General features: G+C 41.1%; 1 protein-coding gene across 21 annotated transcripts in view; it reads right to left on the bottom strand.

Moving 5' to 3' along the window:
* The window catches only part of KIAA1217 (KIAA1217 ortholog), a 364764-nt gene that overhangs the window by 11852 nt on the left and 332488 nt on the right, over nucleotides 1-20424 (bottom strand). For all 21 annotated transcript variants that reach the window (XM_042042936.1, XM_042042934.1, XM_042042929.1 and 18 more), the window contains 6 exons: nucleotides 14708-14883; nucleotides 8171-8301; nucleotides 7785-7932; nucleotides 5676-6165; nucleotides 4677-4857; nucleotides 55-209 (listed from right to left, as the gene is read on the bottom strand). In XM_042042936.1, the coding sequence (XP_041898870.1) occupies nucleotides 55-209; nucleotides 4677-4857; nucleotides 5676-6165; nucleotides 7785-7932; nucleotides 8171-8301; nucleotides 14708-14883 (1281 nt within the window). The remainder of the gene's footprint in view (nucleotides 1-54; nucleotides 210-4676; nucleotides 4858-5675; nucleotides 6166-7784; nucleotides 7933-8170; nucleotides 8302-14707; nucleotides 14884-20424) is intronic.

The raw sequence follows: 20424 nt of genomic DNA, 5'->3' as shown, positions 1-20424 counted from the left end.
TCTTTGCCAACCTCTCATCAGGAGTCTGAGTGCCTAGAGTATGAATCATCGAACCTTGACAGCAGCAGCCTCTTTTCTGGCTGTATAGATGACCTCTCCTGATCTCGTTGTGGTCAGTCCTGACCCTGGCAGGTAACTGCGCCGTGGAGGTGGAGGAGGTGGAGACTTGGTCAGTTTGTCATTATCCTGTTCTCCATCAGGAGCTTCTTCTGCAGGTAAGTAGAGCAGCACAAAGTAAGCATAGGTAAGGAGAGGAAAACAGTGTTTGCACACCTGCCTCAACTGGAAAGGAAAAAAATGTCTTAAAAGGTCCTGTTGCTGAATATATGAACAGAAACACATTTGGTACTCAAGTGTAACTACCTCTAACGAAAGCAAATAGCACTGCACTTGCACAGAGAAACCGGGTCACTCCACCCAGAAATTTTCAGCAAAACTCCTGTCCTCCAGGCCACTGTAGCTGAGTCTCAGCCATCAGGTGTACGAATGGGATAGCAGAGCACACATGTGTAAAGAAGCAGGTAAGATGCAAATTCTGGGTACCCAGCTACAAACAGTGCCCCTCAGGCTCCTTTGAAAGCAAGGCCACTGACATGGATGCAAGTGAGACACCAGCCTGGAGGCTTCTCACTGTTCTCAGCAATTCTGAAGCAACCAGCACACGTTTCTGCTCTGCCTGGGAGGTGCTGCTGGCAAGGTGCAAGGAGCTGGAGTTCTGTCCATCTCACAGCTGAACACAACTAGCTAACATTCCAGGAATGCAGAGTTTTGCCTTTGAATTATCATATAAGAGCCCTATATTTCACTAACTCAAGAAGATTCAAATACCAAATGCAAAGGCTGACCAGAATCAGCCCTTGCTTTCTCAGGAGAGTGTTCCTAGAGAAGACCAGTTTCTCAAACTGGCATTGCCCCAAGGATGCTTTCCCACCAGCTGCCACTTCCTCCTCCCCATTGTCCCTGGACAGCATTACTTCTGGAAGTAGCATTGCCCTGCTCATGACCTGGCCCTGTGTGTTTCTGGTTAAAGGCTAAGCATCATAAATATGGCAACAGCCACTATTTTCACACTGCTGTTTACAGTGTTTGTTTTCAAGAGCAAAAGAACGACCTTTCTGCAGCTACTCACTGTTACATAAACAGCTGGAATAAATATAATCCAGAAAGATAAAACATTCTGCTTTTGGGATTACTCAACTGTTTAGGGCTAAGTGTTCCCTCTGGGAAAATTACTGCATAACTGCCCACTCCTGGGGCTCTGTCAGGCTCCTCCAATGCTCCAGCTGGCCCTGGGCACTGGATGGAGCCCTTGTCTAACCCGGGCTCATCCTTGTTTCCTTCTTAGCTCAAATGTTCTTTGAAACTGCTTAAGCTTAAAGAAATATTCACTTGTATTATCTCCTTCCCTGGTTATCTGGCACTCATTTGCAGGACTGCAAGAAGAGTGAATTTCCAGATGCACTTGACATTAGACCTCTTCTTTGGTCAATACACACCACTCAGTTTTTAATTACATCAGATGTACTTCTGCTGTAAAATCAGAGTAATTCTCCAAGATGGTGTTTAGCAGACTATGATGTAGGGCCTTTGTAAATCCCTACTCCTTTTAATAGGCACAACCTATTACCCTCAAACTGGTGACTCTGACTCTGACTACAAGAATTACAAGTTTTTCTCCCACTTAATGAGAGCAAGGTTGAATGAGAGACATGGAAGGCACAAAGAAAACATGATTCCTACCATCTCATTCACATCTCTGAGATATTCATCCATCTCCATCTTCAAAATGGGAGATAAAAAGGAGGAACACAGGCAAGAAATATTGTCACTGAGTGTGGAAGGTGCACTGGTTATCGAAGGCTAATCCCTCTGGCATTCCTTAGCTGGAGTCATTAAGGAGAGGTTGTGATGGAGTTTGCTCATGGTCAGGGCAGTGACTTTAGGCTAGTCATAAAACTTCAAAGCTGGATTTCTATTTTATTTACTAAACAATTATATTTTCCCAATATAAATGGGAAGGAAAAAAAAACTTTGGAAGAAAAAAAATGTGGGGAAGATCTTAATCTATTATTTTTTTCCTTCTGGCATATTTAGAGAGGGAGGAGTAAATAAGCAAGTTTAACTCACTAAGCCTGAGACTTCCCATGAACAAACCCTACACATTATGGAACCTTCTTTGGTGCCAAAGGGCTCAGCACTTCTGTGAACAAAATGTGAGTTGTTTGTCGCCAGCTGTTTGACTAAACTGCAGCATTTTTCAACAGGCAGGTGGACTGGAATTAATTGCTCCCACCATACAGACTTCTACTTGTACCAAAATAAATCCAAAAGGTTTCAAAATTAGAATGCCTGCCTTGAGGCAGTCTCTGCAGTCAGATAAACTCTTTTTAATGGAAGCTACTGATCACTCATCACTTGCAAAAATCAGGGCATTCTCACATATGAAGGCACAAAGAGAGATGAAGAGTTCCTCGGCAGAGCTCCGGCCATGCGGCTGGAGAAAAAAACATCTCTGAAACATCTAGCAAGAATCTGTCTGTCCATATATATTTCCTTTCCATGGGACTCCTGGTTTGATATATGCGTGTTGCAGTATCCCCACTGCAACAATGAAGGAGACCAATTTCTAAAATACATGCTAGAAACAATCCCCAAATTTTTCACTGAACAATCTTGATACAAATATGAGTTAGAGTCAAAACATTGAAGAAATATTTACAGAGTCATCTGAAAGACAGTATAAAGTGTGTAATTTTATTTTGCTTTGTGGTTTGCAGAGAAATAAAAATAGTTTCTTCACTGGGAGAGGTTCTTTGTGGAGAATGGATGAGACAACACAATCTGGCAACGGCCTATCTGGGGACTGCAGATGAGCCAACAGAGGGCTCTGCTAATTTATGGCCAAATTTTTAAATTAACTTTATTGGTAGATAGGTGGTCTGTCTTTTCTTATGTTGCTCAATTTTCAAGTCTACAGCAGACTGGTACTGAACTTTTCAACCTCAGTCATAAAAGAGCTGAGTGGTACGTGAGATATTTAATTAGATATTGAGGAAAAGTTCTGCTGTTCCTGTATTTATGTTACTATTGCAGGATTCATTATGCACAACAGAAGGCAAATGTCTCAATCTCATCAAATTTATTCTTAAATCTGCTGGTTGCACACTGTGCAAAATTGTATTCTAGAAGTGGATTAGTTAACTAGGCAACTTACAAAACTTCTCAGTTACTGTTCTGTGCACTTTTTAAGATGTCACAGCTCACTGCACCCATATGGTACTTATTTTCACTGGCTTCTTCTATTTATGCCACACATTATACAAGCTAATTGTGTTGATAGCCAGTAATCTCACTGAACGGTGCCAGAATTCTAAAATTATTTTATGAGGTTTAACAGAATTTATTTTCAACATGTATGTTGCAAAACATCCAAGAAGGCAAAACTTGGCAGTGTCAAAGGTACACCCAGAACAAAATGCTGGATCTGAAAACATTCCTCCCAATTTTTATATGAATTTGTCTACACAACCCCTAGGGCATTATTTTTCAGCTTTTTACCACGTTGGCATGCCAACACCTTGAGTGCAGCATGCAGCTCTGACCTCCACAGCTCCAGAAGGACACAGTGGAGTTAAACAAGGGTAACTGAATCTAGCCTGGGGACGGAGCAGCTGGCCTGCATGAAGGGACCAGAAAGGCTGCAAGTTCACAGTTTGAAGTCTGTGGGGCAGGCTGAGAGCTCCAGGATATTATAAAGGTTTATCCGCTGCCTTCATGATTTTATAAAGGAAATGAAGAGCTGTTTGCCAAATGGCAGAATATTAGAACTATGGGGAACTCAGTGAAGCTGCTATGGTATCAGTTTAAAAGAGATGAAGGAAAGGTCCTTCACAAGATGGGAGCTTGCTGCCACAGCAAGGGGATGCAAATTGTATAAGCCAAGTAAAGAGGAAATACTGGATAAAAGTTCCATAATGGATACGGAAAGGAGATCGGGATATTCCCTTTAAAATCATGGGGGGGGGGCTGGAAGACTACCAGCAGACTGCAGGAGGCAGCCAGGTTCTGTGCTCCCCACACACAGTGTCTCCAATTGCCTGCCAGAGACTGAGCCAGATGGACTCCTGCCTATGTAGCTGGGCAAGAATCCTACAGCTGATTCATGTTTGGCTAATGGGATAAATCCAAGGTTTGGCTGAGTCATCTTCTTTGCTCCTTGAATTTTGCATAAATTCAGACATGGATTTGTATGTTAAATTGTGAAAAAAATAGGACTGGAAGGACATCTTGCCATCTTGCTACCACAAAGTAGCTCTACCTATGTAATTCCCGGTTAGTGCTAGTCTAAGCCATTCTGTCGAGTAATGGGGATGTTGCATCCTCCTCATTGCCTCATGTAGCTTCAGTGCTTCACTTTCCTTATCTTTCTGAGGTTTTTTCCTAATGCCTAACCTGGATCTTACTGCTTGCAATTGCCAGCTTTTACTGCTGTTCTATCCACACACAGCAAGTTATTCTTGCTTTTTAAAGCAGATTTTTGTGTATTCAGAGATTGTTTTGTCCTTCCTCATGATCATAGAAATCTATAAACTGAAAACATTCTAGAAATTAGGAAAAATAACCTCTCCTTTCCAGACATGCAATTCTTTAGCACCATTTACTCTCGCAAACCTTACCTGAGACTTCTAGTTTTTCTGCTGCATCCCCTTTAGGCAGGACTGCTGGCTGGGGAGGCATCTCCAGGTTAGGAATTGACTTCATTATATTGGCCTGGGCCTCTTCCAAGAGCTTTTCAAATTCCTTTCCATTATAGTGATCAAGGTTTTGTCTTTTCTCTTCCCACTTCTTTTCAGCTTTCTAGACAAAACCAGTAAAGCATCTATTTATTTTTTTGATTTCCATTGTGATCACTCGCTTAGAAATAAAATCCATCTGTAAACATTATAGGTCAGTATGGATAGATTCTTTCAGTTCTAGTCAGCAGCTAAAGGAAATACCTGAACAGTAACTGCACACTGTTCTGACTTGTATTGTGCTAGATTTGGCACAAACACATGGCAGACTGACAGTGGCCACTGCTCACTAAAGGAACAAAGGCAAAATTTAAATCTGGGTCTCTGCCTTAGTACTATATCACACTGGTGATTAAAGTGCCTGTCTGTAATAGGACACAGCAGTTCACCTGTGGGTTTTCTCAATATCTCTGTGTGAAACCACTGGAGCTTCACACTCTTTCACTTTTACTTCTCCATAATAAGGGATATGGAGATTTAAAAAGTGAATGAAATCCACTGATGCAAGTGTTGCCAGAGAATTATATGCTGTTGGTCAAAAATAAGATATTTTAAAATTTCTAAAATAGAATTCTGATTTTTTTTTCAATAAAGATAATTTTAAAAGCACAGTTACTAATTTTGGTTACGTGTAATTTTTCCATTGCATTTAAAATCATAGAATAGTTTGGGTTGTAAGGGACCTTTAGAGGTCATCTAATCCAACCCTTCTGCAATGAGCAGGGACAAAATCAGAGGGTATCTTCAGAAGTACAGTGTAATTAGGGGTTAAGCACATAAATCCCCAGAATGCATTTGGAAAGTCCCACCTGCAGCCTCAAGAGTGAGGCTGGGAGCTCAGACCCAAAGAGAGGACAGCTGGTTGAGTAGAATACACCGTACCTCAATTGATACAGCTCGATTTCTGGTACTTGCACTGTGAATTTCCTCAATGAAAAGGCTTTGCATGGTGGTGCCATTGATAGAGACCTGTGGTGCTGGTGTGGCCTGTGTGGACTGGGATCCTGCTGTGGGCTCTGGTGGGGTGGCTGTGGGGTGACCAGCTGCCGGCACACCTTCGCTGTGACTGCCTGCAGTGGGTGAGCCCTGGGCATGGTTGACCAGGGCTGAGGAGTGCTGAGACTGATGGATGACAACAGGCGAGCTCTGCACGTGATGGACAGTCATTGTGGAGAAGGGGATGACTTCTGACTTGACTGATGACACCTGGGACTCGGATGGGATTGCTGTGAGGTTTTGCTGTGCATGTCCCTGGGTGGGCTTGCGCTCCTCTTGGTTTTTCAGAGTGTCAGCTGCAGTGGACTTTTCTGTAGCAGAGTATTGCACGGCTTGGGATGGATCCACACCCCTCAGCAGACCTTCTGTAACATGCCTGCCCAGTCAAATTGAACACAACAGCACATGGTTAGCACACAGGCCAGTCGTGAGCAATACATAACAATAAACTCTTGCAAAGAAAAAGCACCTACATCAAAACAATCAAAATGGTGGGGTTTTATTTCATGATGCTCTCAGCTGTATGATTTTATAGCTTTCTCTCAGTCAGGGGCTCAGAATTTTAAAGAGGCTACTTTAATTTCTAAAGTGTTTACAAACCTTCAGTGATGTGCTGGCAGTTTCTGACCAAACCATGAGTTACAGTGGGTTGATTTAAGAGCAAGAATGGAAATCAGTTGATTAAACTGTATACAATGTATCTAGCTAAACAAGATATTCCTGGACTATAAGCACAGAAAAGTGAAGCTACATATAATGAGAGGTAGCAGTCTGGCACATTGTCAAAACAGAGCCTTCAAATGAAGGTTCTGTCTCAAATGATACTTCACAAAGATCTTTTCTATCAAGAGTGTGGGCTAGGATGAGCTGAGGATGTAAAGAAGCAACTATTTCTGGCAGCTAGCTGTGAAATGTCTGAGCTTCTGAGTGTCGCAAGCCATCAAATGCCATCAGTTTTCCCATTATTGAAACAGACTTTATGAGGCTCAATATGCAATTTTGCTGCAAAAAATGACTTTTGGTAAAACTCTGGTATGCATAGCTTATTGTTCTATTTTTCTTTGCATGACAGGAAATAACTGTAGTAATTTTTAAGAGAAGGAACTAATGTGAAAGGATATAGATGTTTGTCTGCATGGAAAAATAAGTGATGGCTCTTAGAAAACCTGTTACATAAACCATTTTATCCATCTGCCAGTACTGCCAAATCCATTTTACATATGATCCAGGATATATTGAAACACTAGCCACCCTACATTCCTTAGAATAATGGTAGTGACAATAGGTCATGATTTACATTTTCTTGTAATTGAACTAAAATTGAGACCACCACCACTGACAGTTTTGACCAGGAATTAAATCCAATGCCCACTGAGTTATATAAATCAGCAATAATTTGCTGCTCGTATATTCTGACAATATATTCTGACATAGCTAAACACTGGCACTTAGTGGACATAAGTTTTATCTAATATTTCACCTTTCTCTAATGCATCTTCCTTGCAAAGAAGAGAAAAAGAATTGGCATTAATTCAGAAGTGTATTCTTTCAGGAAAGTTTAGGATACCTTTATCCACTTAGACTCTTTCCCTATTTTTTTCTTACTGTTACATTATAAGAGATGAAACTTTCAGTGTCAGAGAATGTTTCTGTTAGCTTAAATTGCTGTAAATACCTAAAGTTAATTAGCTCAGACTGTTGCCACTGTAAGTTTTCTCATCCAGGTACTTCCCAAATATGAAGTGCTAGCTTGAGAGGCATCTAGTCTCAATTGTAAGATCTCAGTGACTGAGGCTGTTGGTCAGAATGGACTCACTGCACAGAGCACTGGAAAGGCTAATCTGATTTCCCTTGAGAGGGCTCCAGGAATAACCTATAAACAAGCTGAATTTCTCAGACTTGCCAGGGGCGAGGAGGAGAAAACAAACCCAAAAGCTATTCCAGCCCTGCTTGAGGAAATCCTTTAAGCTTGAAGAAAAAAGGAAAAAAAGTCACCTCCTGAGCATGGTAAGGACATCAGTCATGCTGCGCACACGTTTCAGCAGGCTGTCCAGCTTGTGTGGTTCTTCCTTTAGGAACCTCACAGCTTCTACCTCAATCCGCAGGATAGCACGCATTTTATTTTGCAGGGTTGGGAACTCTCCTGCAAAGAAAACAATTGTGAAGCTGAAGAGGAAATTATAAAAGCCCTGGGCAGTAACAGACAATTGGGGGAATGTCAATTACTTGAACGTCTATCTGTCTCCAGGGGTCATGCAGTGAATTCCCTAATCCCAGCTTTAAATCTTTTTGGAAGTAGACGTTAATGCCTCCAGATCAAAGGCAAAACTGTTCTCTGTGGTTAAAAGAAAAGAAACAAAAGTAAAAAGGAAAGTACATACCTTTCAGGGTAGCAACAGCTTCTCCCACCTGACGCAAAAGAAAGGCTCCATCTTCAACATCTTTCAGTGTAACTGTCTTGCTGGAAGCAGCAGAGTCCTTCTTCAGGTCTTCAACAAATGTCTCCAGCTCACTGGCAAAAGAAATAACATGGACAGAAAATTTAAGCAGGACTTTCACATTGCAAGCAAATATATGTAAATGAACGGAGTAAACTAAACCATAAACGTCAAGTGGGGCACCTTTAAATCTGACACCACAGGCTGAACAAACCACAGGATACCAAGAGGGGAGGTGAAAATGCTGGACACTCACAGCATAAGAACAGGCCTGTAACTAGCTCAAGTCATTGCTTTCTGTGACAGGCTGCAGATGTGTAGAGCGTCTTGACCTCCGGGCAGCTGTGCTACAAAGGGCAGGTGGGGTGGTAAAACACACAGAACAGCCAGCAGCCCTCTGGGGATGCAAATGCTCCAAGGGTACAGAAACACTGTGCCACTATATCCAGTACTGGTTTACGCCTTGTGTTTTCTCATTGCTGATGACATGCCCAACAGTTAAGAACAACCCAAAAACTGGCACCAAAGGCCCTTTGACACAATCTTGTTTATCTATTGGGCACTGCTAGGCAGGATACAGGATCCTGTTTCCATGAATAGCCAGACTGAAACAGCAAGTGTGCACTGTGTGCAGCTCCTGCTCAGTGCTTGGACGCAAGAATGAATCACTTTGGATGTTTTTCCAACCACTGCCATTCTGTGCTTCCTCCAGCTTCATCTGGTGCTTCCTTCTCACCTTTCCCAATATTTTTTCCAATCTTTCTGTACTTCATGGAAAATTTTTCAATACTTCAGACACATAAACTCTGTTTTCATTTGGGGAGGAGCCACTTCTTTCTATTAAAACTTGAGACAACATTGCTTTAGCTGAGGTTTCCATACAGATACATAAAATTTTCTCAAAAAAACCCCAACCCTGAAATGCCTTACGTGCAACTATACAAACACCCATGCAAATACGTTAGAAAGATCATCTCCTGAATATCTAAGAGAAATTCACTTCTATTAAGATATCTAATTTACTCACAGGAATATTCTAGGAAGCAGTTTAATTGCAGACAGAAAACAATGGAAACTCTGAACTGACAAATCAGTTACTTGTTTGAACCTAATCTTAGGCCTCATTTCTTGCATCCATCAGGGATCAGTTTTGCAACTGCTGTAAGAGAACCAAGGTACAAGATGATTGCCATGAAAGGGGTGGGAGAAGCCTGCCATCTGCACCATCTGCAAGTCTTGCATTTCCACATATTTCCCTGGCACTGCCACGCAAAGCCAGCCATTTCCCAGACCCATCCCAGTGACATGGGGAAAAAAAGCAGGTGGCCAGTAATGGGATAAAACTAAAGGAAATTCCTTACAGCACTACTGTACATGTAGGTCAGTTTAGATCAGAAGCACAGTCCCACAGAACATTCCATGGCAATGCAATGGTATTTCTCATACAGAGAGAAACAGAAACAGGATCAGCATCTGAACATTAAGCATGCACAGCAAAGAGTTCATTTCAATCCAAAGACCAAGAAGTTTAGAAACTAAAACATTATTTTGAATTGAGAATCACAATTTGTGCCTGAACCGATCACAAACAAGTGGAGGTAAATGATCCCGGTCCCACTTTAAGAACACTTCTCCCAAAGGCTCTGCCTTCAGAAAGCCGGGGGAGTCCCAGTTCCCACTAGCACAAGCAGACTTGCAGGAAACAATCCATTGGACCACACGATGGCAGCAAGGGAACATTTCTAAGGGTATTTTTCCAGCGCAAGAGGCCGCTATAATGTAAATACCTACTGTCTCTGGCTGCCTTTGCAATAAAGGGCACAGACACACTCTAGCAAGGATCTGGAAAAAGAATCTGGCCTTCTGTCACTCATTATAACACAAAGGCTCCTGCTCTACAGCACGGGGCTCTGCAGTCATGCATCCTCCCTAGTCTTTATGCCCTGCTATTGGCACTGAGGCTAGGCAGTGCTGCTTCGGGGATCACAGGGTATCCCTCCTCCCTTTTGTAGGTCTGCACTGAAAAAGCGGCTTCTCAGATATTGGCATCTACCAGGCAACAAAAAATATAAAGAAAGACACTTAAATTTGTTCATGTGTGGAAAGAAGAGAAAGGAAAACAGAACGAGATTACAACATTTTGGTAGGTTTATGCTTGTTTGAAATGTAGGGATGAAAGAAGGACTTGCAGGTAGCTGACTGTGGCCCACTTTCCCCTTTAAGCAGAAATGGAAGGGTCATCACAAACCCCTTTGATTCCACATATTATCAAACAAGACAACTGATCCTGAAATTACCCAGGGGATACCATATTACACTGCTTCATGTGGCTAACTGCAAGGGAAAAGAAACTTCATCCCTTAGGACCCAAAGCCTGAAACAGATTCATTGGTCTCCAGAATTTCTTTTCTCTCACTGGGGAAAACACTTGGCTTTATAGATTGGCCTGAGCAAATTAGCAAGACATGGACATTAATGCCGTTTCAGAAGGCTAATATAACATAAATGATTTTTCTGCATCTATGTTCTACATGGGGAAGCCGAGGCAACTCCTATGCTAAGATCTTTCTTTAGGCAAAAAAAACCTCAGAGGATCTGCCTCAGACTGCTGTATCAGTAGAACAGGTTACAAAACAAACTGACAAAATTAATGGTAACAAATCACCTAGACCAGACGGTATTTGCCCTGGAGTTCTATAGCAACTTGAGGCTGAAACAGCTGAACTACTAACGCTAAGCATCAAACTTCTTGATTAAAATTGCTTTGGCACCAGATCAGTGGAAAGTGTCATAAATGATACAAATACATTTTTTAAATGGTATGGGGATATCCAGGGAACTGTACTCTGGTGAGACTGACACTTAGACTGGTAATGGACAGATATCAAAATAAAGAATAAACAATAAAGAATCAATGAACAACGGATAAATATGCTGTGTTAGGTAGGAATTAACATGGTTTGTGTAAAATGAAGGTCTCACAAATCCACAAAGAAACAATGGAAGTTTGGGGACAAAGTATAGCCCAAAAGGCTTTCAGCAAGGTGTTTGAGGAAAAGCTTTCAAGAATGCAAAGTTGCCGTGGGACGAGAGAGGAAATTCTCTCATGGATAAAGCACTGAAGTAAAGATAAGGGATCAATGAACAGCTAACTCAATCAATGTACTTTCCTGGTGGTTTCCACAGGGATCACTGCTAGGGCTTTTCAACATACTATAAATAATTTGAAAAGAGGATGAATAATATAACAAAAAAAAACAAATCTCAAAAGGCTATCATATTATTCAGGGAAATGCAAATGAAAGGTGGCTGCAGAGGACTGCAGATGGACCATCTGATACTAACTGACCAGGAAAACACAAAAGATTAAATTAACTCCTAATATATGTAAGGTGTGCTCATGAGGAGAAATAAAACCAAAATCAACCCTACCTAAAACCAATAACCTCCCAAAACCCTAAGGTTTTATACACAGTGATGATCTGATAATCATCCATTGTGAGTGAGATGTCGGATTTTTAATGTAAAGCTCCTGTGGAACATGAGGACAGGGAGGTCACACCATGCATGAGGTCACAGTGTGCCTGCATCCAACAAAGCTGTTGTAGGGCTCTCCTATATCTCCTCATCCCCCTCTCACAGTTGTACACCAGAGTTAGAAAGGGCATAGAGAAAGGCAACAGGATGATGAAATGTATGGAAAGGCTTCTAGAAGAAGGTTAACTAAGCAGACTAAGACTTCTCAGGCTGGAAAAGGCATGAGTGGGGGAAAGGGGAGTAGAAAGGGAGTGGGGGAGTGTCTGTAACGTAATGACTAGCATGGTGAGGGTGAATATTCTGCTGTGCATCATTTATGAGTTTGGGGATTGATTGACAGATGAAAGATACAAAACCAAAAGAGAGTCTTCTGATATCCTTTCCCAAGTATCTGCTACTAGTAGTTCTCCAAGATTGCTAAGTGCAGTTTTGTTTTCATGGAGCATATTTATTATTATGAAAAATCTGCTACTTTTTCTAACAAAGTATAAATTGTAACTTACTGTGGATCGCATCCAATTAAACAGATTGGATGTGGCTATAATTTATATACTGTGCTTATAAACCCCTTCTATTAAAGTGCTTAAAATCTACAACATAGAGTGGTCACACCGCTAAGATGCTTGTTATGACACAATTACTTCATCAGTCAATGTGTCATAGCATTGTAATTTGTCCTTGGCCTGGTAAATCTTAAATCTAGTATCTACAAGTGCTATATATAACATCTCTATTGTTGAGTCAAAAGACTAGATAGAAAAAACCTACACATTCAATTCTGAGTGTGTATTTCACTGTTAAAAGAGTACATAAACACTATGTTTAACAGATTTCATTAGGTATCTCTGAACTGTAATCCTGCTACAGTTGTGACACACATGGGTACACTTCTGTAGGCACCATTATGAATCTGTTGAGCAAGCTTTCTGCTAAACAGAAAGCTTACTCTGAAATGTACACCAACATTTCTGTTGTTTACAACATGGAACTCCCAATATGCTTATTTCCTTATTTCACAGAATCACAGAATGGGTAAGGTTGGAAGGCACCACAGTGGGTCATCTGGTCCACCCTCCATGTTCAAGCAATAATCTTCAGTTGCAGAAAGGACTTTTTAAGATAACATTTACCACCTCAGAGTAGTAAATGCACTTTTGTAAGTATTGCAGTAATCCTTAGGCTCCATTGTCTCACATGAAGACAGTCTACTGATTTAGGAAAGATCAAGAGTGTGACAGTTGAAATCCTAAAAAATGGCAATTTTTTGTGCCCGGTGGCTTTGCATTCATTTGTACATCTGCAGTGGGATCAGTTTAGTTGTAAATGCCTATACAGAATATTAACCTTTTTCTCAATACAGTGACATTTGATGTGTAATTTTGTGCTGTATGCTCTCTACTATTAACAGCCATCAGCTGCTGAAATTATTGTTGTCAGATGTGCTTTTCTTTCAGGCTCTGACCCTGCAAATGAGCAAATACATGACAAAGGAATCTCATTGGACACAACTGATGAAAAATAAATGTTTGTTTCCAGTATGTCTCTAAAAGGGGTAACCTAACATTTGAATGATTTACATTTTCCTGTAGCTTTAACAAATGCAGTAGCACAGAAGTAGCAGAAACTCTGTGAAAGGAAAAATTCCAAAACCTGATAAAACAGAACCATATTGCAATCCGAGTCATATCCTTAATGAGCAGCTGTAACAGCAAATGCCACTGGCACTTGACCTCACTCTGTATCCATTTAATGAGGCAATTCCATAAACAGCCATCACACAAATTGTTCTTTCCACAGAGAACAGACAACCTAGGAACTTGGCAATGAGGTACACAGGAGTAAAGTGAGGAACAGGAAGGTCATTGTTTAGGATTACAAACCAGCTGAGAGGATTACCTACACTAGCATGGACTGTTACTGCACGTTCACCCTTTCTTCACAGTACTCTCCCCTAGTAACATCCAACCTTGCCATTACAGATGCACCTTTTTAATTACAAAAAGTTTTAATCTGACAACATATTGATCATCAGGAAGGATTTACTCTCTTCAGCTGTCAATAACTGTACTCTATGCCTCTTCAATCACAATTTCCAACAACAAGCTGACTAGAAATTTTTTCTCCATTATGGAGCAACTCTTCAGGTGTGAAAGAAAGGCAGTGATGAGAAATAATTAGTTATATAACATCTTACAAATGCGAGTGTTAGAATTAGTTAAATAGTTTATTAATTTCAGCTTTATCTTGCCTCCTCCTGACTCTAAACACAGACTAAACCAAACAACTTGATCCCACCAGTCCTGGTGGGCCAAAGTTCTGGGGTAAAAACCCCAGAATCTTCCAAAAGGCCTTTACACAACAACAACAACAAAAAGTACAGTTAAGTGGCTGGAAATCTCAGTGAGTACATTTTAGACAAGGATTGGCATTACTGACTGTAATTAAAGTCCAGTGCTCTATTAGAGCTTCCCCTACCTCTCCCATGCACTAGCCAAAGCACTTACTATTGAAACCTGATTTTCGTACTTAAAGCCAAACTCATACCTTCCTTTGCATCCCTTTGTTCTCGAGGAAATTCCTCCCTCCCTCCCTAAAGCAAAATACATAAGGCTGAAGGGGAGAACTAGGGTAGGGGGAGGCTTCCAGAATACAGGGGTGGGCACAGTCCTTACAGTCATCTGTCCCTTTACAGGGGACTTCTGAAAAGGTTGAAACTCTTGGTACTGGTGGGACTTACCCAGTGTGGAGAAGGACTCCCAGCCAGGACCAGTGAGTTGAATACTAAAAGATACAGGTTTATAGCCAGTATGATACAGATCAAGGAAACATAGCTAATACAGCATATACAGATGCAGTTCACCTGAAGACAGTGGTAGAAGTGTCTACTTCATGGAAGAAAAAGACAGGCAAAAGCAATAAATTTGAAGAGGTTTCTCAACCCACCATAACTTCTTTACAATCTTTTCTTCCTCGTTGAGGTACTTCTGCCTTTCTTGTTCCACCAGGTTGCGCTGTCGCTGCACAGGATCTTCAAGCCTCTTCACTGTTTCAATCACTTTGCCATTGATTTCTAGCTCTGCTTTCTTCACCATTGCCCTCAGCATCTCCTGGTTCTGCAGCTGTTGCACAAAAGAAATCAACTTCAATTTTTCCTGCCTGACTGACATCCCCGGCAACAGAATACATTGCAGAGCTCAGAAGGTTGGGATAAATACCACCCTACAGTGAGTGAGTGTTTTTACCTTCTTTCCCTCTTTAGCTGTACCTATAAACATTATTCCATGTATATATACAGCTTCCAGTTTCAAACTGATAAGCCAAAGATGTTGGGATCAGTACATCACCTTCAATGCGTAACTTCTGCGAGGATTGTGGCCCCTTTATTCTGCTTGGTTCAACTTGAATCAAGAATTAATTACGCCTCATGAGAATGCCGGATGCTTGACTTCCACTTTGCATGTATCGTGCAAGCTTATGCATCTCACTGCCCATACGTGCCTAGTGGATAATCCCACACATAAATGTCATGGCTGGAATGCACTGTTATTTTCAGAATGGAAATTTTCAGTCTCTCAAGTGGCAGAGGAAGGACTGTAACATGTGGTGTAATTTGGTAGAGGCATACAGCTCATCTGCAATACATAAAACCTCCTTCTACCCACCAGAAACTCCCCCCTTTATAATATGGTAGTTTTCTGAGAGCTGCAAGTCACACCTTCTTTCTTGTCTTAACTTGATGTTAAGTAACTAAAGCATTAATTGTGTTGCTGATACTAAGCTCACAGAGCAAAACACAGGTAAGAAGGCAAACCAGGCTGTACTCTTCTGTGGGTAGCCGTGGAGCAGACCCACGCTCACACAAACCAAACCTGTTTAAGTCTGTTACGTAAATCACAAGATTCAAAGTGGTAAGCAGGACTCCACCTAGTCACAGTTTTAGGATACAGGCAACATAAACACAACTCTGTTAGACCAGAAGCTATCTCATACGGTAAAATTTTAATAAGCACCTGTGTTAATTGGGGGACAAAATTCCCATCTTAAAACTAGCACTTGAACTGTCATCTGTCTTAACATCCAGGCTTAACAGCCAAACCACATTTAAAACACAAAATAAACCCATGACCTAATAGGAAGAATCACAAAAATGGGTTACCTACAAGACAGTATACTGTAGCAAGATGTCTTTAAAATTGATTTATGAAAATTCATGAGAATCAACAACCAAAAAATCCTTTGCTGAGACAATTCTTTCCAACCAGTATGGGCATGAGAGAAACAAACTCAGCTCCCCACTCCTGACTCTTCAGTCCCTGTGCCTGACTCTCTTCTCCAGCTACACAACTGCAATGAGAGGGAGGGTAACACCTCACTGCAAATATGTGTGTGTGTGTGTGTGTCTGTGAAAAGCTGTGACAAGCAGGAAGAGTTAGCTCAAAACTCAGCTGAAGAGAAGTGTTAGGAGCTAGTGAAAAAATGAAGCTGAAAAACATTTCAACATCACAGAAATATATAAATAATATCTGGATTATTTTGAAGACAGTGCATATGTGTATTTTTCACCATTATGGAATTAATGTTCAGATTTGATAAATTAAAATCTCTTACTGCAAGGCCAGCACAACTATCTGAGATACACACCTCTTTCATCATGTCATATTTTCAAGTAGGAAAACCTAAATGAATGAATAAATGAGTGAATGAGCATGTAACACTTCAGTCATACAACTTATTCACAGCTCTTTAAAACGTGGGGAAATTTGACACATGGAAGTGAGTTAGGATACGTTAAACAACTGATCCGAGGTCAGTGAGAAGGTCAGTAACAGAGTTAGACGTAAGTCTTAGGTGTCCAGAATTTAAGTCCTTGATGTTCCTCAGCTGGTAACAGGGACTTCCACTAATAGCAAAACTGAGTATGTGTGAGTGTGTGTGGTTGTGAAATGGCAGGCACAGGTTTTTTCCTATTATGGAGGTATGTAGGGGATCTGTATTTGTTGTGGTGATGTGTACAGCGAAGGTGCTTGTCACCTCCATTTATGAAGTGCTTGAACAATACCAGGAAGTTTCAGTCATAAAAGTTCATCTATTTCTGATAATGAGAATAGGGAATAAAAATGTAACACAGCAAGATTTCAAAAAAAGCTTGTATGTTGAGGACTCCCAAACCTCAGTGTTTGGAGTGAGCTCTTGAAATCTGGGAAATGACTGATGTTGGTATCAAAGAAATGGTTTTGGTATTTCTATGAAAATTCATGCAATACTTGGCTAGTTATGGAAAACCTGGGTTTGTTCATGCTTGGGGAATAGGGACACAAGGTGAGAAGGAAGATGTACATATGGGTTCAGAGAGACGAAAACTGTGGGAGAGGAGCAATTGTGGCAGTCAGAAGACAAAGGACAGCATGAGACAGAGCAGGAGCACAGGAGAAGAGCTGTGGCTGAGAAGGAGAAGGCAGTCTCTGGCCACTACATTCACCTCCATGTTCTGGAACTGAATTTGATTCTTACCTTTCTTCTGCCAGCAGTATCAGATATGAGATTCCCTGGCTAAGTGCACACTCCACTTGCCCCTCTGACCACCTCTGTTGGTTACTCCACCACCTCAAGCAGAAGATGTTTTATAGATCTGCCACAGTTATTCTGGTTCCACACAGTAGAACCTTTTGTACTATAAGCTCACTTGAAAACAAGCCAAATGAACAATCTTAGACATTCATACTTGAAAAGAAACTTTCTTAAAACAGTACTGAAGTTCCAAAGGCAAGCGCCCAAAAGTAAGGAAAAGCAATGCAGGCTTTCCTGTCACCACCAAATGGCAATATCTTGCTAATTAGAGTTAACTTAACTTGTAACTGCAAGCAGTAATCAAACAGAAACAAATTTAACATGCTTTTTTAGAATTCCAGCATCCTCTCATACATTCTTTACCCTTGGCTCTCACTTCCAGCCTCACTAATCTCTCCAGATACCTTCCTTGTCCCTCTTCTTCATCTAGTGTTCCAGCCATTATTCATCACTGCTCTCACACAAGTACCCCAGCTCTGCCTCTGGCACCCACTTCAAGAATAATCTGATAACTAGCTAGTTCACTTTGAACCAATTATTACCTATGAGACAGGTAACTAAAAAACCAAGTATTAGTTCACAACCCTGTTCCTCATTAGGAGAGAAGCATGACCTGCCCAGTGGGAGCCTCCCAGGCCCTTCTAGGAGAGGCTTCTGGGCCACCCACCTCCCCATGAACTACAGAGCCCAGCCACAAACAGGACCTAGCTCCCTGCAGCTCAAGACCTCTGTAGAATCTAAGTACCTAGTTCCTGAAGTTACCATACACTGATTAAAGGTAGTGTCTCCAGTTCTATAATGCAGCTCAAAATGTATTAGAATTTCTAATTCAAAGTTACACTTGTGAGACTGAGTATCATATACCACTTATGACAGTGTTGTTATTACATTTTCTGTCCTTTCTGCAGCACTCATTTCCCTGCAAACAGTGCACTGAGTGAAGGAAAAGCATGCATGCATACACGTTCCTAATGGTGAACATTTATCATATCTGTGTTCCCTTAAAATGAGTTCAATTAAAGAAAAGAAGGAAAAGACCAAAAAATCCAATGTACATATAATGGCTAATGATATATACCATGTACATGTACTCTAAGGCTTGGTTCAAACCTGCTACTAAGAGTTCTCATTATCTGGGAGCACAGAATGAACAACTAAACTCATGGGCTCAATTCTTATCAGTAGCACATCCATCCAGGACAAAGGTTGGGTTACAGCCTATCTCTGGCAATGAGGAAAACTCCACAGCACCATGAAACTAGTCTGTCCTGAATGTCTCTGAAAATCAGAACACTTAGAACATGCAAGTGTAGTAGCAAGAAGTGTATACAGTCCCTAGCAACAACCATGAGGGAAATGTTTGTGTGCTAAGAATCTCTATTCAAAACCCAACCACAGACTGAGTCTCGACTTTTTGGTGGCATCTTGTAACATATGTTTATCTGGTGTATGAATCAATACATCTGGATCCACTGCTGCTGGATATGGTTGAAAAAGAAGATTTTGCCAGCACAAACAATGGATACATGAATGATGGTCTTTTCTATCATGTATTTCTCCGATTCTAGTAAGAAAATTAGTACGAACTTACGGTGGTAACATCAATTGAAAATTAAACAATAGACATTATTACACACAGTTTTATGTCCTGTTCCTGTTTCTTAGTTATCCTGCCAAATTTTGTGCCTGTGCAATTTTTTTTTTCATTTTTTTGAAGTATTTCTTCCAGTCTGTCACTGTACAAAAAATTCACACAAACAGGAACAAACTGACTGCCAGCCCAGGAAAAACAGTGAAATTGAAAAATATGAAGCACTGTCAAATATAAAATGAAAACAATCTGGGAAACCAGAAAAATACTTTTTCTCTTTTACCCATAATTATTTTTGAAAAAACATAGCACAAAATATTTCATTAAAAATGTGATATTTCAACACTCTTCAGTTTAAAACACTGCCTGTTTCACCTGCTGTCCTACAAACTGTGAGCTTTTTTTCAAAATAATTCAGGAATGCCATGACAGAAACTGTCATGAATGGAATTTATGTGTAACATACCAAAGTTTCCCTTGAGCTACAGGTTCTTCCAACTATCAAAATTTCTCAACTTCCTATTAGCTCAATGCACCAAGTTTGCTATAATTTCTGAATTAAGGGAAGCCAGCCAGAGTTAATGAGCACACTCGGGATATGTCCTTTTTTCCTTCTCAAGACTTCCCTGGCAGCATTGATTTGTGCAGATGGTAGAAATTTCTTTGCTCCTGCGTGACAATGTTACGTCTGATCAAAAGCAAGGCTTCTGCCCTGGGCAGGGCCGTGGAGACAAAGCGCAGCTGGGAAAATGCCACCCCCTTGGTGAGCAGCCCTGTGAGAAGGATGCACTCCCTGCCTCCAAGCAGCACTGCGGCCTCCATTCCCGCTTTCCAAGGCCACATGCTGAGCGCAGCTGGGAGCCAGACCGCAGGCATTTGCCAAGAGCTGCATTTGGCACATGGCGTTGAGAAGGACAGAAGGGCTGCAGTGGTTTGCACCACAAATGTGGAAGAATATGCGCTTATACACAATGTCCCAGGGCAGAGATCCCATGCCAGTGCCTTGAAATTAGATGAGGAACACGATGGCTGGCATGTAAGCAGCACTGCTGAGAACAGCTTTTGAAAGGGACATTTGGAACATACTCATCCTAAACTGAAAATTTAAATACTTGGGAGCTGTATCACAGACACAAGTCACCTGACCCAACTCTTTGCATCAAACACATTCTGCCATCTCTTCACTCCCAGCAAACAGAGCACAGGACCTTCACAGGTCACAGGACCTTCCGTCAGACACATTTTCCTATACCGATGTTTACCTCACCCTTCTGCTCATTTGCTCTATGACTGGCTCATCTTTCAATTTCCTTTAGATAAGGAGGTGAAGGTAAAACATGCTCTGAATTCTGATTTGTATTATCATTATTTTGTTCTAAAGTTCATCAGCAAATCAAATGTGATTGACATAGTACCATTCAAAATCACCCTGGCTATAAAAGCAGTAGCTGCAGCTGTAAGATACCAAACATGTGATGTCACTTTCTGGGCAAGGAGGACT

Source organism: Corvus kubaryi, unplaced genomic scaffold (genome assembly GCF_017639235.1).
Source record: "Corvus kubaryi isolate FWS band 111438036 unplaced genomic scaffold, C.kubaryi_AGA036_p1.0 37398, whole genome shotgun sequence".
In the NCBI taxonomy this organism is placed as follows: domain Eukaryota; kingdom Metazoa; phylum Chordata; class Aves; order Passeriformes; family Corvidae; genus Corvus; species Corvus kubaryi.
This window is presented reverse-complemented; position numbering and strand designations above follow the sequence as displayed.